This window comes from Branchiostoma belcheri, unplaced genomic scaffold, assembly GCF_001625305.1.
Source record: "Branchiostoma belcheri isolate BF01 breed outbred unplaced genomic scaffold, Haploidv18h27 scaffold1, whole genome shotgun sequence".
In the NCBI taxonomy this organism is placed as follows: Eukaryota; Metazoa; Chordata; class Leptocardii; order Amphioxiformes; family Branchiostomatidae; genus Branchiostoma; species Branchiostoma belcheri.
Genome location: NW_017802379.1, coordinates 1,237,006 through 1,261,796, shown reverse-complemented (window position 1 = coordinate 1,261,796; position 24,791 = coordinate 1,237,006). Strand labels below are relative to the sequence as shown.

The window sequence follows — 24,791 nt, the reverse complement described above, 5'->3', positions numbered from 1 at the left end:
GCTGGCTTTTCTGATTCCTGCTATCCTCGGAGCCAGACTGTTTCCAGGGCTTACAGAGGCAAGCTCCTCGGCTCCGGTCAGAGCCAATGTGCCCTCTAGGAAATTATACCACAGCCCCTCCCCCCATGGCCACATAATCAAAACCCTTCACGTACGCCGGATGGGAGGCTTGGCGGAAGGACACACTCTCAGTGCCGTAGGGAAAACTAGGGGCCACGACAGTCCATAATGCTGGGATGTCTACAGTAGCAAGATAAATTTTCAGCCATTCCTTTGGGACAACATGGCAAAATTTAAAGTAGGTTCCGAAAATGTCAACACATCAGTGGAACTGAGGGGAAGTGGAGGAGGGAGCTTCGACACATCTGACATACAAGCTCGCCATACAGTAACGTTAACTCACTCACACAATAAACACAAGTCAGGTATGATGATGTTTTTCACTATATTGTCAATTATCAAAAGCTTTGCTTAGCTTAGAAACGATACATTGCAGACATCAATATGTCCCTCAATACAATTGTAGAAGGCGTCAGTTACATTCCGATTGATATCAGCCACATAGTCGAATAAAGTAATAAACAAATAACATAAAAGACTTACATGTATATATGTTGATGTTAGAACAGAAACGTAGTCACCCTTTTCACCTATCTTATGAACTTAAGCTTAAGTATACGTTGACTTCACAATAAAATACTTCTAAGCTGTCTTAAAACATGTACTTTGCGGTGTACACACCGATTCAAAAACCGCATGTTCGGTGTTGAAGGCATCCAATGCAATTTCAGGGTGATAAAACAAAAATAAATATTCTGGATGAGGAAATCATGTCTGATATTGATATTTACTGCCATTTCTTAGCACACTTTTGCCATTATTCCATACTTGAAGCCTTCGAAATAGCCCCTACCACCCATAAATAGCAAGGACCAGCCCACGAAATACAACAAGTAATTTTTTTCAGCGACATTGCATTTCTGTCTCACAGATATCAGTGTGCTATGGGGTAAGATTGATTCAACTTACTACAGGATGACCAGAGAATTGACTCTGAAAATTCAGCTTTGACGCCCTGAACTTGCATTGGATATCTTTATAGTTACCGACTAGACTTTACCAGCTCCAGCTGATCGAAACGCCCACATACCAGCCCCCGTTATAGCCGCCATAAACGCTCCCGCTGAAGGAGCGACGGCGGCGGCGGCGGCCCCACCATCCCCGCTTCACACGGCTCTTCTGCTCGCCAGAAGTGTCCGCAATCGACCCTGCAGGAATGACAACCGATTTGCAAATATACGATAAGTAAAGTGAAGTAAAACAGTCATGCTTAACTGAGGAGAAGCATAGTGATTTTTGACGTAGCCGCAACACGGCTTCGCCACAGCTCACGTGTAAAGCCAACCACACCGGTTCACCCCAAGTTTTCTCGATAAGTGTGTTGGGTTCTTTTACGTGCAAAGGTTCGGTGATACACGGGGCCGTACACAACATTACGTCACCGTACACAGACACAATATTTTCTATTTAAAAATACTACTTCTAGACTAGGAAAGTATCATCTATACTACAAACAGTTCTTCCAAACGTACCGGGAGCGATCAGCACGATGTCGCTACTTGCATCGTCATTGTCCGGCAGCTCGATGGTAGCCCAGCGGGGCTCCAGGTCGCCGCAGAAGAGCCCCATAGCCTCACTCAGCTCGGGAGTCTCCGGACGGGACTCGTCCAGGGCCATCTTCCTGCGGCCGCCGTTCTTCACATCTTCAGTCGAGCCCTCCTGTGGACAAAAAAAGGCAAAAAAAGGCGGCTGTAGGAACACAGAAATCTTGACGAAACTAGACTGAGTGCACATTCTGTTTGCTACCAGATAAAAACGTCATTTACTACTTGATCGCCAGTAAAAAAAAAAGATCCCTATCATTTGTTTTGAAAGCTAACGCTGTACCTGTATGTTCTGCAGCTCCTTCGCCACCTCCTTCACCTTCTCGTCCTCTCCTTTCTCCTCGGGCACGATGTAGCAGATGTCTCGCCCAGAAAACTTGTAAGCCTTCAGTTCCTATATAGAGAAGACAACACAGGAACGTAAAGAAATGACGCTGTACTGTAGAATCCGTAGGTTGATATGTGCAAAATAATAGCAGATACCTTGAAAGCTTGACTAAAAACAGGTTTATTATCTAATGTACCTTCTTGTGGTCGAACATGACGGCCGCCGCTCCGTTGCCGCCCTCTGTGTAGAACGTGTCTGTACCCTCGTCTTCGTCGGTCTCGACGGTCTCCCAGTACAGCTTGTTTCCGTCGCGGAACTTCAGATGTCGCTACACCAAAAAAAAAGAAGCAAATAGAATTAAACAAAGCACAGCATCCCTATTCCAAAAGACTTTGTCTTGAGATTTCATGTTGGAATATGAAAAAAAGTGAAAAAGTGTACCTACCGACTTCATGGTGTCATGGTTCAGGTAAACGCCAAGCAGGATGCCGAGAACGATCAGCACGGCCAGCACACCGCAGGTCACTCCGATCACGATCTTCCGACGCTTCTGGTTTCCCTCCAGGATTTGTTCCTGTTTAAGCAAGGAGGAAAGTTTACATCAAAAATCAAACAATTGCACTTTTTTTTCTCAAACCTACGACAAGCAATGTACAGAAACAATCACCGTGCGTGCATCGTGCGATGTACATACGTGACGCTGTTTACCTTGATCCGTGCGATGTCGTGCGGCGAGGCTCCTCCCAGAGAGAAGTCAGCCGGGGGCAGCGCTTTCTTCTCGTCACAGGACGTCATTTTCAGCAATTCTCTGGAGAAAATAACAAAGCATGCAATCAACTGATACAAATGTAGTGTTGCAGAAAGCTTGAATTTGCATCGTAAGCGCTACAATTGCAACCCGCATTATAAGTACAGAAGTACCCACCTGGTCTGCAGTGAGGTCTGCGCGATGTAGAAGTCTTGGCCGGCTTTTGCAGAGCCGTCGGTATTGAGGGGTTTATATACATTTTTATAGTTTCCTGTACCGAGAAATCATGAATATTCAAATCTATTTCTTTGAAGGCACAAAAGACAAGCTATTTTGAATTTGACCTGATTACATCATGTCTGTCCGGGGGAGGAGCCATACTTGGCGATTGTAGCCCCACCCACCTGGCAGACAGTTGAGCTTGTACAAATAATTTTTTGCAACTTAAAACTGACAACGCTCTGCATTTTTGTCATTTTACGATTGCAACAACCTCAGTAACAATTGCAGCAACCACCTCACTGCAGGGAGAACAAGTCGTCATATGCATAACCTTCCATCAGCCAACAAGTTCCCACATTGAACACAAAAGGTGGCTTTAAATATTCAACACACATCTTTAACTACTTTTCTTCTGGACCAGTATTCATCTTATAACTAATATTTAACGAAATCCACGATGTTTGGAGTCATACAAAACAAAATCTCAAGGTATTGTTGATACACGAGCGGCTGAAAAGTTTCCCGATTTTCCTAAAAGTTAGTTCTGAGCACTACAGTACTAACTAGAACGTTAATTCGAGGTTTACGTTTTCCTCATAGTGTTTGAAGTACTCTCATGGTTGGTGCGCTTTATCGTCTGGCGATGTTGTGTCCATCTGAAACATGCGGCTGGCCGATAGCCAAGAACCGTATATCAACCGTCCTGTCCACATCAGTGTAAAGTTTGTCTGACATCATTCAAGCACGAAGCAGTAGTTTGTCTTGCACATGGCAACTACCATTGATAGTTTTTCCCCTCAGAAAAACAGCAGAACAGTACCGTCCGTAACGAGGTATTAGGTACAGTATTCGGAGAGTGACATATTCGGAAGATGCATTTGCTTGAGATGAGTTGAATATATCAGGCACCAAGTTAAAATCATAGCAGACTCTGGTGCAAGATTTCAGTCTGGCTGTGGGCCAATGCACGCGCCAGTTTACCTCGTATGTTGCGACCTCATAATGAAGTCCCGCCCATCTTTAGTCGAGGTGTCTGTGTTGGCATGATGGTAGGCTCCAGGTGTGACAAGGAAACGCGACAAGGAAACGCGACTTTGCAAAAATAAGATAATTATAAGTCAAATAGGTTAAACATTGCAACATGGGAGCCCTTTCACAGTGTAAGTTCATTAAACTTTTACTGAGCAATGTGAAAGGTGCAACGGGAAAGTAGCAATGATATTATCAACATTACGAAACTACTGGAGTTAAGATCTCTCGAATAAGAATATTGATGAGGTTTGATACAAAACAGAACTATGTTTGTGACATTTGTAGCTGACTAGATCAAGTTTACAGGCAGCAGAACTTGCGTGCTACTTGGAGGTACCTTACGGGAAAGGGACAATGAGCCAGCTTCTGACCTGAGCACTTAGGCAGGCAGGCAGATATTTCTGACACATCTAGCTTTAAATGTGAGACTCGTACATGTAAAAGAGGTTGAATTTGAACATCACCCTCTTAGATTTCATTTGATTTAAAAATGCAACATAATAAACAGCGCAGTTTTCCTCCTGCGAAGTCTTTTTGTCGAATACTACAGGTGAACTACATGTATAAGTAGGTTTGAGGTAAGATAGATGTGCAAAGTTGCTATAATATCTTGATGTATATGGCCTTTTTTAGCTATAGATTCGTTTGAAAACGCGTGTTTCTGGATTATAGATAAGATCTTCTCTCATACTTATAAACGTCCGTTTGCAAGCCAAAACACGCATCAGTCACCATATCATCATCAGTGGAAGCTCTGCCTGACAGTATTGCATCATCTACACACCACACGTGCACGTCGAAATGTCAAAAGGCAAAGATTATCCTCCACAGAATGTCACCCCCCTCCCCCTCCCCTTACAAAACAACTTGATGTTTTTTGGGACATGGTCAACACCCTCAGTTTCCCTAAGCCAGAGACACAGAAAACCGCCCCGTATTGGTCAGAAGCATGCTTAGAGGATGCATTTGCTTGAGATGAGTTCAAGTTCAAGATAGGTAAAAGGTAAAGGTTCCTCCGTAGCCTTTTCCAGGCCGAAAATGGGTTCTGTGTCTAGAGCAAAGCTTTAAATGGCGGAAACATGTGAAGGTAAACGTGATGCATTTGCTTTGCAAATGTTACATAAATTCTAGTTATCTTTTGTTTTCTGATTGTATATCAGACATATTCTGTTTTGATTCTTTCTTGTAGACAGCATTTGGGGCTTAGTGTAAATCTGGACACACAAGGCTCTGGCATCAGCTTCAGAGGAACAGACATGAAACAACAGTGAGGTTGAAGTGAAAATGTTGGATTTCCATTGTGCACATCACTTTTGATGTGTCAGACTTTCATCTACGGCGATCTTATGAAAGATAAAAAAAATGCACACCTTGGATGGCAGACAAATTTCCTGTTCAGAGGAAAACCCAGGTGCCGTTTTACATATTTCAAGAACTCACTGGGAGTAGACTGGCCACTTTGACGGCATGACCACCGAGCCGCTAACGGCGCTATATTTTGGTTGTTGAGCTGAAGGGTAAAGAGAGTGAAGAAAAAATGTCTCCCAGGTCCTGCATGATACTCTTCATACTTTGCTTCCTCTCCTATGGTAAGCAAGTGTATTTTTTACAGTTATAATATCTGTTTGCACGTTTTAGTTCAGGGTTGCTACTGTACATGTGTACTTTTTGCACCTTGTAACAACAATTGCAACGCAGTATAAAAGAAAGAATGGCATTATGGTTTCTGAACAGTTTGTAATCTATGCTTTCTCACTTCTAAGTGGGGCAGGTAATTTTCAATCCAGTGCAGGTATGCATATTATTAAGTATTTTGAGCTGTGCCATACAATGTACCATCAAAGGATTATGTTGTTTTGTTGTGCGGTGTCGAATGACCAACAGATATAAGACTGAGATCATGGGTTCGTATCGAGCGATACAACGCACATTGCACAAGGGAAAGTCTGCAAAATAGTTTTCTGCTATAATGTTTTATTTTAATTGATAAAATCAACTCAATTCGTAAAATAACACCCCCTCTTCAGACATGAAAAAATAGTCCCGTAGCCCTTTTAAGGCAGTAGGGGCTGTGGATTGTCAATCCAATTGTCTAGGACAGGGTATTAGAAGGCTGAGCCCATCCCCCTCCTTCCACCACCTTTTACCTCCCCAACTAAAGTCAGGATCCCATTTTACACCTGGGTGGAGTGAGGAAAGTCGTGTAAGTTGCCTTTCCCATTACACAAGATTGGCCATAGTGGCATCGGGCAGAATTCAAACTCGGGACCTCTTGGGTCTGAGCCGAACACTGTTACGCCACACCACCACTTCAGACATTAACGCTTGTTAACTCCCTTTTTCATATGCATAAAATGTTTCTGTCTGTGCCACTCTGTCATGCAGGTCAAAGTTCACATGGCGGGCCATGTACGACAAGGAAGGTCACAGAAGCCTCCATGTACGCATTTGTAGGCGGGACACAGTTTCCCAGCGCCCCCTACTGGGACCAAAATGCCCTGCAGGAAACGACTGATTCGTCTGTTGTCAATAAAACAGGTACAAAAATTATCTGACTTTTCTGTACTAGTAACTTGTTATTCCGTGCCATTTAGTTACAAAGTACTTGTACCATGAGCTCTGTTATAAAATAGATCTATTTTTTCAGGACTTAAGCAGGAAACAATTTTTCTAGGACTTAGTTTGATGTCTGGAAGAAGTGGTGTAGGCTTCGCCTCACTTGAAATTCATAACAGAATTATTATTATTATTATTAATCTTATTGTCTAATTCTTATCAAGCAGAAGATTGCCAGGTGGGGGATGGGCAATCCTACCGAGGAACCGTCTCCGTGACCAAAATAGGCTTGACGTGCCAGCGCTGGGACAGGCAGACTCCCCACTCCCACTACTTGACTCCGGAGAACTTCCCGTCAGCAGGACTGGAGCAGAACTACTGCCGCAATCCTGCTGGGTATGAACCCGGAGTTTGGTGCTACACCATGGATCCGTCGATCAAATACCGATGGGACTTCTGTGATGTGCCAGTATGCGGTAAGGTCTAATTCTGTTACAAGGGCTTGAAATACTGGGTGCATGGTGAACAAAAAAAATACTGCCTTGTTGTTGGGCTGTTTCAAAACCTTTGAGCACGAAAAAATCCTAAGAAATGGCAATTAAATTTTCAATATCAGACATATTTTCTCATCCAGAATCATGCTTTGCCGCCCTCAAATTGCATTGGGATTGAAAGACACAACTTATTCACATTTCAATTAAACGTCATTTTAAGGGAAAATCATGAAGACAGTTTTTTTCTTGATGGTACAAATCCTAGGCTGTCCATTCAAGCCAGGCGGTTCAGACTACCGTGGGAACCTTTCCGTGACCATAAACGGGAAAACCTGTCAGCGCTGGGACACCGACTCTCCACATTCTCGAGCTCACGGCTACCGGGCAGAGGACTACCCATATCTAGAGCTAGTGGAAAATTACTGTCGCAACCCGGACGGCACTTCGTTCACCATTTGGTGCTACACAACAGACCCTAGCACCCGCTGGGAGTACTGCAGCGACACTAGATGCCCTGGCAGTTAATTCTTTTTCTATACATAAGGCCACACCAATTTAATTTCACGGTTCTCGGATTCGCCCCTTCATTTTTTTCTGATTTGCAAAAAAAGTTTCTGGTTCTGAATCAACTAAAAAATGCTCATAGTTTGCTCCCAACAGTTGAGGAAAGTCTTTGTCTTCCTAGTTATTACAGTTTTCCATCTATCAATGCAGTGGTTCGATTAAAAGTTCAAAATTCGTTGTTTACATATTAACACTGTTGACTTCATGGCTCCTATCGTAGATTTGGGGTCATAATAGGATGCCTAGACCTGTTTTTATTTTTTATTTTTTCGCCCTGTCGCTTCAAATATTTTCTTTAAAGAAATCAGAGAACCAACCAACCAGTTAAATTGGTGTGGCATCATATACAGCCCAGCTTGTAACACTCCTGGCTAATCATTGGTTTACAGTAAGGCCATGTTGATTTGATTATATGGATGACATCCGCGCGCGCATGAATTTTCGGCCGTTTCCAAAAAAAAAAAAGTTTTCAACCAAACTGTAAATCGTACAAAACAGTTGTAAAATGAGCAAAAATATACCGTAAGTTACAAAAAAAATAAGTAAATACTATACCAATGTCGTAGAATGCCAAAATCAAACGAAAAAAGACGAAATTGTAAGGAAATGAACTTGAAGATTAGATTATTCGCCAAACCATATTCTGTCCCATTTGTTCAACCCTCACGACCACGTAGATTTCATAATGAAAAGAACTTTTTTTTTGCAAAACTTTTTTTTTATTCGCACGCTCGCATCAGTTTTGGGGCTCCCGGAGGATGTCATCCATATAATCAAATCAACATGGCCTAACTGCGGCATTTTGGGGTCATTAAAAGTAGCAGTAGCAATTTAAAGTACATTGTACGACAATGTTGTTTATTACCTTTTACACTACTTACTACTTGTGATTTTTCACGTAAATTTTTCAGTAAATTTGAAATGTTTACTTTGTGTAACTATTTTGCATGTTAGTAGCTGGAAAAAATAATTTCAAGCCCGGAAAATGAAATCCATTTGTGTGGGAGGGGGACAGGTCCATTTTTGGTGCGAGGGCTGTAATGAAGCCATTTGCTGCATTTGCTCCAGGGCAAATGCCGGCCTTTCTAGTTCTTGAAGTTTCTCCACCAAATACACATCAAGGCCATATATATACTCATAATAGACTCTGTCTATAGACTTCAGTCTGGCAGCAGGCCAGCTCACATTCAGATTTTACCCGCTTCCTCTTTCGAGAGTCATAGCAAAGACCCACCCATCTTTAATATATTATCATTGAGTATCTGTTGGTATCGGCCAGGTGTGACAAGGAAACGGGACGAGGAAACGAGATTTCCCAAAAATAAGACAATTATAGGTCAATGAGGTCGAACGTGAACCAATGAAAGAGCCCTTTCACAGAAGGTGAATGCTGATCTGAATATTTATTTACTTACCTTTCAATGATCAACAAATGTCAGTGGGAAAGTATTAAATTTTCTCAATGATTTCATAACAAAGAATATCTACTATCATATCGGTGTCTGCAGGTGGTGTATGTATCTTGGTTGAAGTACGATGTGGTTGGGACAACAAAGGACAAGGTCAACTATGGGTACTCTAGCGGCCTTGTACGGTACTGCAGGGTATTATACCTCGTGTTGTGGACATGCTATCATCTTGTGATTCACGAACTGTTGATGTACATGTAGTAAAGTCGCTGTACTTTTTTGTGTCATTAAAATTCTCTGTCATATATTATCATTTCATACTTTTGTTTTCCCCTTTGGAATAATATGCATGTACACCAGTGTTGCTGAGTTTTTATCTCTCTTACATTCAAGGCCATTTTAACAACAACACAGACAAAATTTGCTTGACGCTGTGACGTAACATATAAGCAGGCACAGCTACCTACGATTGTGAGGTCGACCAGGCCGTTTTCCTATCACACACACACACACACATGACCCTTGGCCTTGGCACGTACTCGCACCTGTGATATCCCAATACGCCGCAGGGCCTGATCCCTGATATGCATGTATTGTACACGCCCCCTTTTGTGTCTCCGCGGAACATACTTTAATACACAAATTACAGACGGACTATATGTGGAGCTTAAGCCCCATCTACCGACATGTTTGGGAGGGCAACGTTTTCAAAACACAATACTAATTAAAATCAGTGCTTCCCTCCTTCCTTCACTGGTTCTTTCCTTCCTTCCTTCCTTTCTTCATCCGGATCCCTTCCTAGCTTTCTTCGCCCCTTCCTCCCTTCTTACGCATTTATAATGCACACATTATTTTACAAAACTGTTAATTGCATTGACTTGTTGACAGGGCAGGGGCATGACTCTTAATTCTTTAACACCTGTGATACATAAACTTAACTTAGAGTAAAACACAGACGCACGAACAAGTCAGTTACAATATGGATTTTAATTTGCACTATAACTTCGAAGCAAACTACTCGTAGTTCTCTCAAAGCGTTGGTTGTGATAGAAACTGTTGTTTCTACTCGGTTTTGCTTTACTGACTTTAGAACCTCCAGGTGATGCTTACTCCCCAGCAGCAGTGACCTGACACGTGCCAGCGCCTGTTGCTGCGGCGGCGTCCCCACAGCCAACCACGCCTCGCGCGGCTCTTCGGCTCGGCAGAGGCGTCACCTGGCGAAGCTGTATGGAACGACAACAAACGAGACAAGATAAACACGACGCAAACGATTTCCTGGGGCATGTGATAATCGTAAATCTACAAACATTGTTTTCCATCAGATAAGTAAGCCTCCAACAAATTGGTATACAAAATAATGATCGTAAAGTACTTGAAAAGAAATCAAATCCAGTTCATTCTTCTAAACATACCTGGAGCGATGAGCACGATGCCGTCACTTGTCTCCTCCTCGCTGCTGTCTGCGGGCAGCTCGATGTTGGCCCAGCGGGGCTCCAGGTCGCCGCAGAAGAGCCCCATCGCCTCACTCAGCTCCGGGGTCTCCGTACGGGACTCGTCCAGGGCCATCTTCCTGCGGCCCCCGTTCTTGGAGGCTTGGGTGGACCCCTCCTGTGGAAAGTGTTAGCGGTTAAGCCCGTGTCACACGGTATTTTTCGGTCGTTGAAAAGTTGCCAAATCTAAATATCGTCGGAGACTGACGGAGATCTAGAGTCGAGCATAGTCTAAGTCTATTCTTAGACTAACAAATTTATTGGACGGAGCTCGGTAATCGCACGGAGGTAAAACAAATCCCATGGTAATCGGAGCATGCCTTTCTGTTGAAATTGTTAAATTGAGCTTGCAGACCCGTCGGCCGATCTTTTATCCTGCGGTGTGACTATTTGTTCTGTCGCTGGAAGGTCGCCAAGTTTGTACATCGCCGGTGTGTCGAGCATAATCTTCGCCCGAAAATCTGCCCCTGGGCTATCAAATTAGACCGGGCTCGGCGATCGACGAACAAAGGACCGTACATAAATTATCGAGAGAACACCGGGTTTAAAACACCAACGGTGATTTTGATACACTAGTAACTGTACCTCTTTGCTTTCCAGTTCCTTCGCAGCTTCTTTCGCCTTCTCGTCTTCTCCCTCGTCTTCGGGCACGATGTAGCAGATGTCCCGCCCGGAAAACTTGTACGCCTTCAGGTCCTTGAAATATAGAGTAGCGATATATCAGAAATCTCTGTGATTCATTATAGCATTTCTCAGTGAACATTTCCCCAAAAAATGACAAAATGATCGGTAAACAAGAAATATTTGTACATGACAAAAAGCCTGAACCACTATGTAGAGACTATGCTCGTATTCTGAAGCTGATAAAGCCTTTTGAAAAGAACGTATCGTGACTTAAATGTAATATGGGGCAATGCTAGTATCGTGTAGACTGCGGCCAAGCTTACCTTGTTGTGGTCGAACATGACCGCCGCCGCCCCGCTGGCGCTATCGGTGTAGAACGTGTCGGTACCCTCGTCTTCGTCGGTCTCGACGGTCTCCCAGTACAGCTGGTTTCCGTCGCGGAACCGCAGGTTTCGCTGAGCCAAAAACACAGTAGACAGAGTCAGATAAAGCCCAACCTTTTACTTCCAGGTGCATTTGAATGCAGTCGGAGTTGGAATGATGGTGCGTGTCTGTTCTGTTGTGTTTTCGTAACGTTGTAGACTTTGCGAAAGAAGGGAAATAATCATCAAGCCCACTGCATGCTGTGATAAGGAATATACCTTTTTAGACTCACTGAAAGACTGGTATTTTCGTGGGTATAGTGACTCAGACGATTCTATGTAGGTCTCAAGTACATTGTAAATACACAGGTATGAGTTGTTCGTGCATTTACCTTGACGACTGGGTCCCTAGAGAGATGGATGCCCAGTTTGACGAGGCCCAACACAAGCAGCACCCCCAGCACACAGATCACACCGATCACAATCTTCCTCCGTCTCGGGTTGACTGCTCGGGCCTCTTGCTGTGGGAGGAAAAAATATCATGGGAGTTAGGGGAAACAAACGGTCCGGTGTTCTAGCCAGCGCCCGTTTTCTGTCACTTGATGGAATTTCGCCGCTCATGACGGACAAAAAAATTGCCCAATCCGTCATATTTCTCGGACAAAATCCTCGCGTGTAATCCAGGCATTAGCAGTCGTTACAATAAAACAGAGATACTTTGCCGCTAAACAAGTATGAAAGTCATTTGGAAGAGCAATCTTGGCTAGCATAGTTTGCAGATGATTTAAACCCTCTGGCCCAACTAGTTTTCTAGCCTTACTGCTCAAAACGTCCTACGGTCAGGCTCACCTGCAGTTTGATTTTCTCGATCTCCTCCGGGAAGACTCCGCCGGGCGGCTTCTCGCTGTAAGTCGGAGGCGGCGGCTCTTTCTTCTCCTCACAAGACGCCATGGTAGATGATTCTGTGTTAGAAAGAACATCGATAAATCACATCGATAAATCTATACATCAACGAACGAACATAAAGCTGGGGTGTCGTTAACTTATAAGCAGTAGTTTAAATGCAAAAATCTATATAATTTCAGCTTATGGAGTTCCTAAGAACGCACCAGACCCACTACTGGGAAGTCTGCACACAGTAGAAGTCTGGCTGTGGTGTGCGCGACAGGACCGTTTGGCTGTTCTTTATCCAAGCGCACCGTTTCCTGTACCGAGAACTCATGAATATTCAAATCTATTTCTGTACCACTCAAAGACAAAATCAACGCACATGTCAGTCCTCGTGCCGACTTCGGGGTAAAATATTTTATGTAACAGTGAGCTATTGCATCATCATCCCACACACCACAAGGAAATGTCAAACCAATTATTTCTATCTGAGGGCTTCTACTCTGCCCCCCCCCCCCCCCACTAGTGACCTTGACTTGTGCCGTGTGCCACCCAAACAACCATGGCAGCCCCTCACATAATGATGAAAAAGTTCAGAAACAAAGCAGAACTACCTGGAGATGACAAATAATACTGTGGGTTGTCTTGTATGTGTTAGGCTGCAGAAAGTTGTTCTGTAGGTAAGAGACATAGGTTACTTCGGCCCTTGATCAGAATGGCACGTAATGGCGGCTACCGGGAGTGGCAAACTGTTCTCTTAGCGCGACCAACTCCCCTGGCATATCGTCTGTTTATTTGGCAAATTTTTACTCTTTCCAGTCGCTTCTCGACGCCTTAGGTAAAGGCTATGCTAAAGGGCATTTTCTTGAGAACAATTCGAGAAATCATCTTATCTAGTAATTACAAAGTTCGGCATTGGAATCTAGGATTCTAGGAATCAGTTCATTGACATCAAAATTTGCCCAACCGTATTGTACCCCATTAATTGCTTCCTCTTCCAAGAATCGTTACGAAGACCCTCCCATCTTTAATTCCGGTGCCTACGTGCCTGTGTTGGCGTCGTGGTAACACGAATTGGTAAAAATAGAACAATTGTATGTCAAAGATGTTAAATCTGGCAATAAAACATCTCACTAGTTTCGCTGAAGTCCCGCCCATCTTTAGTTCAGGTGTCCATGCTCGAATCACCCACACAGACATCAGGTGTTAATCTCCAAGCAGATCCCAGGGTGGCTAAAAGACAGTATCATCCACCCTTGGACCTCTCTGACCAATGGATACTGCCTAGCCAATTTGATACTGACTTTTTGCCACCCTGGGATCTGCTTGGAGATTACCGTGGCATAACATTTGTCTATTTGGCCGATTTTTACTCTTTCCAGATTCTTCACGGAGCCTGCTAGAGGCTACGTTAGAAGACGCATTTTCGTATCGTGAGAACAATTCAAGGTATCAGTTCATCTAGTAATTACAAAGTTCAGTTCTAGGAATCAGGTCATTAAGCCTGACATGACTGAAATTTGACTGAAGCCCAACCTGATTCAACCCATTCAATTGAGTCCTGTTCCGAGAATCGCTACGAAGACCCACCATCTTTAATTCAGGTACTCTCCAAGCAGAGTTTTGGCTTATTTTTGGCGTGTTTTTAGGCTTTTTCATCGGGGTTTCTTTCTTTGCGCTGGGTTGGCGTAAAGAAAATAGGACAATTGTATGTCAAAGAAGTTAAATTGGCCAGGCAGTATCTATTGGCATGGCCAGAGAGGGTCCACCACGCCACCCTTGGACCCCGTCTGGCCAATGGATACAGCCTGGCCAATTTGATACTGACTTTTTTGCCACCCTGGGATCTGCTTGGAGACTAACACCTGATGTCTGTGTGTGTGATGCGAGCACGGACATCTGAACTAAAGATGGGAGGACTTCCGCGTGACTACTGAGATGTTTTATTGCCAGATTTAACCTGGCATGACATGAAAGTCAGTTCAGATGTCTATGCTTGCATCACGTACACCGCAGACCAAGTGTCACCAGGAAACGCGACAAGGAAACGCGGCTTTGCAAAAGTAGAACAATTATATGTCAAAGAGGTCAATCCTGACTGTAAAATAGCTCATTTATATCCAGAGGCGTCTGTCAAACAGTATCTGAATCCATTTATCATTGGACAGTCAATGTCACAAATATAGATTCTTTCATTTCACAAATACACCCATCTCGCCGATGTGGACGCCTGCAGAAAAAATGATTATGATATGCAGTCTGTCTTAGACACCATTTACGTCAGACTCTTCAGTTTTTAGTCTCGGTCTCCTTTAGTGACACTACACTCAAAATGGCGGGTCAGTGAACTTCAGGGATGCCGAATACCTCGTTATGTACGCTTGAGGAAACACGGCCATCTTAAGGCACTGGGACCCCTCAGAACAATCTCAGAGCTGTGAAAACTTTCACTCTAAGGACCGGAGTTGGACTCCGATTTGTTTCAGACGCTTTTCCAGAGGCTGACTCAGATGTAATGATAACGGCAGAATGTGTGTGTACGTCTGTGTTCGAGGACTGAGGTGTGGCCTGTCAAAACGTGTATGTGCCAAGGGCGATGCTAGTCTCCATCAGACTCCAGTGCAAGCTGAATAAATAGTAGAAATCTACTCTCCAAGCAGAGGTTTGGGTTTTGGGGGTATTTTTAGCGTGTTTTTAGGCTTTTTTTATCGGGGTTTCTCTTTTGCACTGAATTTTTTTTCCTACCAAGTTGGGTTTGGTAGGAAGACAAATTCAGTGCAAAAGAGAAACCCCGATAAAAAGCCTAAAAACACGCTAAAAATACCCCCAAAACCCAAACCTCTGCTTGGAGAGTAGTAGAAATCGGCCTAAAAAGAATACGTAGAAGTTTGCCGGCCATAGAGGGTCCAGTTTGCCTGCTTTCTACTAATTATTCAGCCTGCAATGTAGTCTGGTGTAGACTAGGGCGATGCGTCAAATGGCTTCTGTGTGTATGTTGGACAATATGGGCAACATTACAATCTTAGGCAGACTTGTACGGTTACACACCTTCCCCATATTAAAGAGGTTGCGACCGCTGAGCGACCAATTATTTCACACATTGCTCAGTGAATTCCATACACAAAGAAATAATACTTTTCACGTTGGAAAAAAAATCTGTGTGTTTTGTTGTTTTTAAGTCATATTTCTGCATCGTGTTTCATATTCCAATTCGAGTTTTGGTCGCTCAACGGTAGCTCAGCAATCGCCGTCAAGTGAAGTAAGTCCAGATGTTTTTTTCTTTTTCATATATTTCTATGATTTCTAAAATTCTAGAGCTCACTCAAAGTCTATCCTAGTTGCCATTTTGATTTCTGTATCTGTACTGTAACCGATATCCTGTGTGTGTGATCCATGACTTTTACTGGACTCTCTATAGCCGGTAAACTCCCCTGGCCAGGTACATTATTCTTTTTAGGCCGCGCCTATTTCTACTATTTATTCAGCGCTCGAGCCTCTGTAACTGCTCTGACAGATGAATGATATGCCCGTACCATTTACTTCCATTTCCTGTGTTTTAGGGAGTAGATAACGGGTATAATTCAAATTTCCCTGGTACTAATTCTCTCTCACTGAGTGTCTATGTAAGGGCACCTCTCTAATGCAGAACTATGGGATCCACCTACACACAGATAAAGGTCATTGTCTTCTTTTCTCGCCATGAAACACAGAACATGACTCATTACATTTCCCAACAAATGACGTATCTTCACAAACTTTTATTCCTCACACCAACATATACAATAAAAACACGAAGATCTTGCTTAATGCTTAAAACAGCATTACATTTGATAGACACAAACACTGCCTTGTGTAAGGGACATACTATCCATTTCAAACGTGTCATTCACCATGCACCAGTAGATAAGAAATATCATTGTACTTATACTACTTCCACTTTTCATTCAACATATTTGTGCTATTGTTTCACATTTCTGACATGTATGGCTGACGGTAAAACAGCCACAGGAGGCGCACCTAGTTTGTGGCACCACCACAAAATACCAGAATGTAAACAAACATGGCTGTCAGCTGTGTTTGCTGTCAGCTGTGTTTCCAACTTTTAAACACATTCGTATGTCATTTAGCACCTCCACTTCCTGAATGACACTTACTTTCAATGAAGTAGGATTGATTCAACTTACTTTGTAAACATATGACTAGAAAATTGTCTCTTAGAATAATCCTGATGTTACATAATGCAGCTTTCTCTTGTATATACCTGTTCCAAAGTAAAGATAAAACAACTTCGCATTTACAGGTACCAAGGTTTACAAAAGGTATAAACCACCCCTTAACCTCCTCTCTTTATCATATAAAATCCACAACCACAAAACTATTATCATTCGTAAAATCAACAAAACTTTCATTAAACAATTCTTTATCCTGACTTATTGTAGATTTAAATTAGCACAAAACAACTCAAACATCTCTTTTGTCATATAAAACCCACAACCACAGAACTTTCACTGAAAATGTTAACAATTCTTCACCATGACTTATTATTCTTATTCTTATCATCTGTATAAATAAACAAAAACACATCAATATTTTCGTTGACCACAGCAATATTTTCTCTACGATAATGAAAAATCAACAGAAATTTCACTGAAAAATTCTTCACTCTAAATAATCAAGACTCAAAACAAAACAATTAATACTCAAAGCAGGGCAAAAAAAGAGCACAGCAATGTTTTCTCTTAGCCTATTAGCCTATTTGCTTTCCCCAACATTGTAAAAAAAATCAGCACAGATTTCTCTGAACAATTGTTCACCCCGATTTAAGAATTACGAAACAAAGTAAAACAAAACAACACCATTACGAAAATCAACATTTTGTAGATCACAGCAATATTTTCTCCTGTACTACTTGAACAAGGGAAAGTGCTACCTCCCCAGTTATAGCTTTCGATACGATTGTAATAAAAATCGACAGAAATTTCACTGTACAATTCTTCACAATCATCTGTTATTGATATTAAAAAAAAATATCAAGATTTAGGTCAACCACAGCAATGGTTTCTTCTGGCCTATTTGCACAGTGGCAGTGCTACCTCCAAGACAACAGCTTTCCACACCATTATAAAAAAAATCAACAGAAATTTCCTTGTAAAGTAAAACAAAACAATAAGGGTACGAAGACCAACATTTTCGTCGACCACTGCAATATAATGTTCTCTCTTTCTGAAAACTACTTGCATAGTGGCAGTGCTACCTCCCCGACCACAGCTTTCCCCACCATTGTAGCAGTGGTCATCCCGCCCAGTATGTCCAGCTGGGACACGCTCAGGTCGAAGTTCTTGTTCATCCAGTTGACGATGTCCACGGCCATGAGGGAGTCCACGCCGTAGTTGATCATGGGCTGGTCGGGGTCGATCTGGTCCGGCGGCATGCAGAGGATCTGTCCCAGCTGCTCCAACACTCGCTCGCGCAGGTCGTCCTCGTTCAGGTCAGCGTCAACTATTGGAGAACACACAGAGATAACTTGAATATATGATGTGAATCTATGTGGAAAAAATGTGCAATAATGATCAATATGGCTTGCTGTGCTCCCCTTATGGAGTAAACTTGTTATAAAATGGAATAGACTTGGAATAAACAAACAGATATGTCTGTTTTCACCAAACAAACATATTTTAGCTTCCGAGTCTCTTTTGTCCTCTTCGCAAATGGAGGACGAAAGAGACTAAAATAGGGTTGGGTCAAATTCGATGACCAGACTACTTAGAGTAGCATGTTTAAGGAGTTTAGAAAGGAAGACTTACCAGATTTAGTCTTGTTGTTTCCAATTGCGAGGTGCCGAAACTTCATGCTGGTTGGATACGAAAACTGCAGACATTTCGTCCAGTCCTGAACAGACACATGAACAGAGAAAAGTTGGTCAGTGAGGAAAGAAACAGCAAAATGCATATCTTGATCTGAAAATTTAAACCCTCAACATATCATGATATGAAATTTTGTCACAGGAATTTGATTCTCACCAGTACATTTCATAACATGCTATTTCTTTCTATAAATGGAATAATGTTGTGACGATAACGTACCATGTTGGCGAGTGTGACCATGGGGGTGTCTCTGGACTTCAGGAGTCGTGGCAACATCTGGAGAATCTCTTCAACGTGCAGGCTCAGAAACCCCTTCCCTTGGACGATTTTGGATGCCTTCATGTTCCCCTCCAGGACCCCGACGCCTCTCACGGCCCCGAGTTGTACAGACAGTGCCGGGAGACCTTGGTGGTGTCGGTGTTCCGCCAGGGCGTCCAGGACGCTGTTGGCCGCCACGTACCCGCACTGGTCCGGGTTGCCCCAGGTGGCGGCCACGGAGGACAGCAGGAAGAAGATGTCAAGCTTGTCGTCCTTTGTCAGCTCGTGCAGGTTTAGGGCTCCTCGTGCCTTTGCTGCAATGGATTTCTCCAGCTGACTGTCTGTCACGTCCAAGGCGTTGGCGTCATCAATCACAGCGGCCAGGTGGAAGACGCCCTTCAGCGGAGGAACCGAGGTGTCGGCTCGGAGATGGTCCAACACGTTCCCCAGGGCTGTCTTGTCCGACACGTCGACCTCGTGCGTGTACACTTTGGCTCCGGTGGACTCCATGTACTCGACTGTGTGGCGATTTTCGGCTGTTCTGCACCCGCGCCTGGACAGGAGGGCGATGTGCTTCGCTCCGCGGTCCGCCACCCAGCGCGCCAGGGCCTGGCCGACCCCGCCAAACCCACCGGTGATGACGTAGGTGCCGTTTGCCTGGAAAGCGTACGCAGAAGGCACCAGGTTCTCCGGTTCAAACTCGCCTGGCACCTTGAAGACGACCTTCCCGATATGCTGACCCTTTGACGTCCAGCGGAACGTCTCCTTGTAGTCGTCGATGCTTTTAACTGTCGTGGGAACAGGATCGACACGGCCGGTATCCAGAAGAGAACCGATCGTCTCCATCATCTTTTGGACGTATTTTGGTCTTTCCTTCATCAGCAGGTCTATCTGAACGGAGAAGAAAGCCTTGTTGTTCAGCAGCAGGCCCATGTTCATCCCGACGCTTTCGAGCATGGAGCGCTTCCCGATTTCACAGAAGGTGCCTCCAGGTTTGAGACACTTCATCGTCGCTGTCTGCAGGTCACCGTACAGAGAGTTGAGGACGACGTCCACTCCCCGGCCGTTCGTCCATTCCATGACGTCATGGTAGAACTGGGTAGACCTGGAGTCGGAGACGTGTATTATCCCCATCTGTCGCAGGTAGCTGCGCTTCTCGTCGGTTCCAGCGGTGCAGAATACACGGGCACCCACCATGTCTGCCAGCTGTATCGCCGCTTGTCCCACCCCGCCACAGGCAGAGTGTATCAGCACCGTCTGTCCTTCCTCGAGCCGTGCTCTCTCGATCAAGGCGTAGTACGCGGTGAGGTAGACCACGCCGAACCCAGCTGCATCCGTCCAGCTGACGTGCGCAGGCTTGGCCATGACGAAGTGCTCGTCACAGGTGACGTGTGACGCGAAGCAGTGGTCGCCAAATGCGATGACCTCGTCTCCAACCTTGATCCTGTTTACCTCATCACCGACCTCCACGACTGTCCCCGCACACTCCAGGCCGAACTGTGTTTGCAGGTTGAGACCTTCCAGAAGTCCGAGGGACATCATCACATCCTTGAAGTTCAAGCCTGCCGCGTGAACTTTGATCTTGACTTGCTTGCCTGACAGCGACGTGGGCACTTGCTCGAAGAACGCCATATCATCCAATGTCCCTGTCTTTCCGGGAGCGATATCCAGAGCCCAGCTACCGGAGGGGGACGTGAGGAGGCCATCTGAGACAGACGTTCTGAGCAGCCTTGGAACCAGGACTTCATCATCCCGGATCGCCAACTCCCTCTCCGCCGGCGGGTCGGACTTGAGAAGGGTCTCGACGACGCCTGTCAGCCCATTCAGAACTTCTGACGGCAGATCTACCGTGTAGATGGGGAGGTCTCTGAACTCGCTGTTCACAACTCGGAAGAATCCCGCGGGGAGGGCTGACGTCGGATTCTCACACTCAACGCTCCCGCCCACCGTCAAAACCCACACGTTCTCAACTCTGTCAGAAGCCTGGTACAGGGCATGGGTTAACGCGCGCGTGGCTGCCAGGGACGTGTCCTCTTTTGTCCAGACGTACACGACTTTCAGCGGAGGGCCTTGGCTGGGGATGTCGATCGTGTCGCCGATGGGATGGACCACAGTGTTGTCTGGTAGCATCCTCTGAATAGCACCGGTGAGAGGACTGGTAGAATCACCCAGGAGAAGCCACTGTTGGCTGTCAGCATCACACGAGATAACTGGGGCTGCCCTTGAGGGCGTTGGCTTCCTTCCAATGACGATGGAATGGAAGAACTCTTGGGGCGAAGACACACTCACAACATCGCACATCCCGCCATCTGTGAAAAGGTTGATCCACTCCTGCCGCGAGAGCCAGCAGTTGTCCTTCCTGTAGTCGTCGTCATAAACCCAGCAGAGCTCCAGCGACCCGAACACCAACTCGCACATGTAGAAAGCGTTTGTGGGTTCAAACATGACGAGCCAGCCACCCGGACAGAGGAGACTCTGCATGTTCTGTAATCCCTCCATCACGTCCACTGCCGAGTGAAGGGTGTCCATGCACAGGACGATGTCAAACGTACCTGGGACGAAGTCCTGTGGCTCCACTGCTTTCTCTATGTCGAGCTGTTGGTACTTGACGAAACTACTGTAATCTTCAAGCACTTGGCTGGCGTGTGCGAAAAAGGTCGTGTTCAGATCAGTGAAGACGTACTCAATGTGCCCGGCGTCTCCCTGGGCTTTGAGAGGTTTCAGTAGGTGACGTGCCAGTCCCCCCATGCGGCCTCCTACTTCAAGAATCCGAACGGTTTGTTTACGTTCGAGTGCGCTCTTCACGGCTTGTTCCATGGCATCTGCACAACCACGGTAGTACAGCCTGGTGGTCAGGGAGTCCATGAAGTACTCGGCAAGGCAGTCGGCGGCAAAGAGAATCGGCAGGGCAGCGGAGGGGTCGCGGAGGCTGGTCGGCAACATGTCTCCAAGGCGCTGCAACATACTGAACTCCTGCTGCATCGCCGGTACCTCTTTCCTTATCTCATCCAGGCGTTCGTGGATTTCGTCAAGCGACTTGCAGTCGTCTTTGTCTTTGCCTCCGGCAGCGACGATGGTTCTGAGCCTCTCTGTGTACCGCTTGTTCCTTGGGCTGATCTCATCTTCGGGAACAGAATCCAATGCGTGCTGAATGTAGGACAGCGTCAGACGTTTGAGCTTAGGCAGGGCTTGCTCTGCTGTTCCTATCATCTCCATGTCGACTCCGTACTCCTCCTGGAGACGGTCTTCTTTGAACAGGTCGCAGAAGATGCTTGTCTGGGGCAGATGGGAGGTGATAGGTTGCCATGCCGTTTCGTACAGACAGCTGTCTGTGTCTACGTCTGTCTTGATGCCTGAAACATTTGTCGCTTCGAACCCGTCGATTTGTGCAAGGATCTTCCCCTGGGTAGTTGCCAGTGTGATGTTAGCGTGGAATGACATGTTGGTACGGGAAACAACCGTGGCGCGTGCTACCATGGGCTCCCCGAGCGGCAGAGAGGGCACGTACATCTTGAATGTGGCGATCTGGGTAGGAAGATACAGAGCCGAGCTTGGTCCGATGGCAGAGAGGGCTACCTGGAAGCAGCCGTCCATAGTTGTCGTCTGGACCCTTTGCTGTGCATCTGTCGCTGGCTTCAAGAAGCCAATGGCTTCCCAGTCTCCCACAAAAACCTGCCGCACGACCTGAAACTCGGAGCCGTACTGCAATCCCAGCTCACCAAATCGCTCGTAGAACGCTTCACACGAGAGTGACTTCATGTCCTCTGAAGGTTCCGTGTCCAGACCACCCTCTGACCTGCTGGCTTCCTCTGACTTGACGACAACACAGCCCGCATGTACTCTGTCCGTGGCTAGCTCCATCTTCCTCCCCTCCTTGGTGCATGCTAGTTGGACCGAGGCTTTGCTCTTGCTGACGTCGTTGCCTTCTGGCCAGACAAGGACTTGTTTGAAGCGGATGTCCTCCAGTGCTGGGTTCTCAGAGCTATCCACTGCCATCTGCACCATGTACTCAATGTATCCCGCCCCTGGGAACACGACGCTGTTATTCACCACGTGGTCTGCGAGGAAGGGGAACTTTTCCAGGGTGATGTTGCCGTTTTGCCCCTTGAAGCTGCGGTCCTCGAGTCCCAGCCTCCTCTTCCGCGAGGTTTCGGATTCTTGCCAGTGTCGCTGGTGCTGCCAGGCGTATGTCGGAACGGGTGTCCATTCCGCGGCGTCATGGGTGGCGTTTGTCCAGTCGATGCCCACTCCATTCACGTACAGAGTGGCCAGGGCACGGAGCATACATTTGTGGTCGTTCTGCTGACGCTGTCCACAGGGCACGGTGACTTTTATGGGGCAGTTTTCGTGCTTGAGCGTCTGGTTGACTGAAGACAACAGCGTGGCGGAGGCGCCGAGCTCGATGAAAACGTCCGGATTGTGGTCTCGGATGATGGCTTGAATGGCTGACGTGAACTTGACCTGTCCTCTGATGTTGTCCCACCAATACTGGCCGCCAAACTTCTCAGTGTAGTGGCCTCCTGTCACTGTAGAGTAGAAAGGCACAGGATCTTGTCCCGTTCCTCCCGTCTGCATGGAAGACATCGCTTCGAGAAAGGACTCTCTGATCGGATCCATGTGGTCGGTGTGGAAGGCGCAGGAAACACGCAGCATTTTTACTTTCGTTGGGTTCTGATCTTGAAGTGCAGAAATGGCGTCTGTTGATCCCGCGATGGTGACAGATGTGGGTGAGTTGTCGCATGCCACTTTCACGGCATCGGACTCGGCAATAAGCCCCTCGGCTTCCTCCTTTGACGCGCGCATGGCTGCCATGCTCCCGGTCCCCTGTAGTTTGACCTGTTCTGTGCTTCTGATGTAGATGGCCTGGATTGCTTCGCTTAGAGTCAGACCGCCACATGCATAGGCTGCCGCGACCTCTCCCAGACTGTGCCCAACGATCACGTCGGCTTGAATCCCCCAGTGCTTCAACAAAGCAAACAAGCCGAGCTGGGTGAACAGGATCGCAGGCTGAGAGACTTTCATGTCTGCGAGGGTGAGCTCGGCGGGGCCGGCGCTGGAAGTGATGAACAACCCAGACATCTGCAGAAGGGACCATCCGCTGACTCGCTCGAAGAGCCGGTCACAAGCGTCGACTGTGTCCCTGAACACAGACTCCATCTGATAAAGCTTCCTCCCCATGTCGTCCCACTGCTGCCCTTGACCGGGGAAGACGAAGCAGACCTTCGGGCGGGAGTTCTGTGCTGTCCCGGTGATGACGTCGGCGGCGGCCATCTTGTTGACGTAACACTGCAGACCCTCCCTGGCCTTGGCCCCCGAATTGGTCACGACGGCAAGCCTGCTTTGGTAGTGGTCTCTGCGCGTGGCTACCCACGAGGCAACGCTGAGGGCATCCTTATCTTCCTGGTACGTCAGCCACTTGGAGGAAAGATCCCGGAGGGCGTCTGGAGACTTCCCACTGAGCGGCAGAATGATGAAGTCACCCTCTTGGTCGCTTGGTCCGAACTGCCATCCCCTTTTCTTGTAGGACGGGCGCGTCGATTGTGAAGGACTGTGCTCTTCCATGATCACGTGGGCCAAGGCTCCTCCAAATCCAAAGCTGTTGACGCCAAGGGTCACCTTCTTGTTGTGTGGAAATTTCTCGACCTCGGTTTGGACGGAGATGCCGAGCTTGTCAAAGTCAACTTTGGGGCTCGGTTTGGTGTAGTTGACGGAGGGACAAAGGGTTCGCCTGTCCAGCATCAGCGCTGTCTTGATGAGCCCCACCATGCCTGCAGCGCACTCCATGTGTCCGAAATTGCTCTTGGCAGACCCGATCTTCAACGGAGAGGCGCAGCGTCGACCGAAGGCTTTGCCAATGGCTTCAGCCTCTGCAGGATCGCCGACGGGCGTGCTTGTCCCGTGTGCCTCGACGTACGTGACGCTGGAGAGGGGAACTCCGAAGCGGGCGTAGGTTGTCCTCATAAGCTTCTCCTGATCGCCGGAGGACGGCATGGTGATGCTCTGGCTGAAGCCGTTGTCGGATATAGCGCTGCCCTTGATGACGCTGTACACGTGATCTCTGTCTCGCACGGCGTCGCTGAGGGGCTTCAACAGGACGGCGCCGAACCCTTCACTGCGGACGTAGCCGTTGGCAGAGGCGTCGAACGGACAGCTGAATCCGTCAGGCGACAGCACCCCCATTGCGCTGAACGCCACGGTCACCTCCGGCATGAGGAGGATGTTGCTGCCCCCGACGAGGGCGACGCTGCATTCTTTGTTCCTCAGAGAGGAACAGCCTAAATGCATGGC

The 24,791-nt window shown here is 46.5% G+C and overlaps 3 protein-coding genes across 3 annotated transcripts in view; all 3 read right to left on the bottom strand.

The window, feature by feature from the left end:
• Positions 1-1,116: 1,116 nt before the first annotated feature.
• LOC109462243 lies at positions 1,117-2,798 on the bottom strand. Its single transcript, XM_019758807.1, has 6 exons — positions 2,701-2,798; positions 2,438-2,566; positions 2,189-2,320; positions 1,948-2,058; positions 1,572-1,779; positions 1,117-1,268 (listed from the first exon to the last, which is right to left on the bottom strand). Exons 1-6 carry the CDS (start codon positions 2,785-2,787, stop codon positions 1,117-1,119), a joined length of 819 nt encoding a protein of 272 aa, XP_019614366.1. The 5' UTR covers positions 2,788-2,798.
• Positions 2,799-9,985: 7,187 nt separating this feature from the next.
• Positions 9,986-12,719, bottom strand: LOC109465554. The gene is made up of 7 exons (XM_019762917.1): positions 12,603-12,719; positions 12,343-12,455; positions 11,886-12,014; positions 11,455-11,586; positions 11,093-11,203; positions 10,430-10,625; positions 9,986-10,240 (listed from the first exon to the last, which is right to left on the bottom strand). Exons 2-7 carry the CDS (start codon positions 12,442-12,444, stop codon positions 10,104-10,106), a joined length of 807 nt encoding a protein of 268 aa, XP_019618476.1. The 5' UTR covers positions 12,445-12,455; positions 12,603-12,719; the 3' UTR covers positions 9,986-10,103.
• Positions 12,720-16,483: 3,764 nt separating this feature from the next.
• Positions 16,484-24,791, bottom strand: part of LOC109465545 (mycocerosic acid synthase-like) — a 14,411-nt gene continuing 6,103 nt past the window's right edge. Inside the window, 3 exon segments of the mRNA XM_019762905.1 lie at positions 16,484-17,880; positions 18,186-18,270; positions 18,465-24,791. The exon segment at positions 18,465-24,791 is cut by the window's right edge and continues 153 nt beyond it. Coding sequence (XP_019618464.1) covers positions 17,612-17,880; positions 18,186-18,270; positions 18,465-24,791 — 6,681 coding nt within the window. The 3' untranslated portion in view covers positions 16,484-17,611.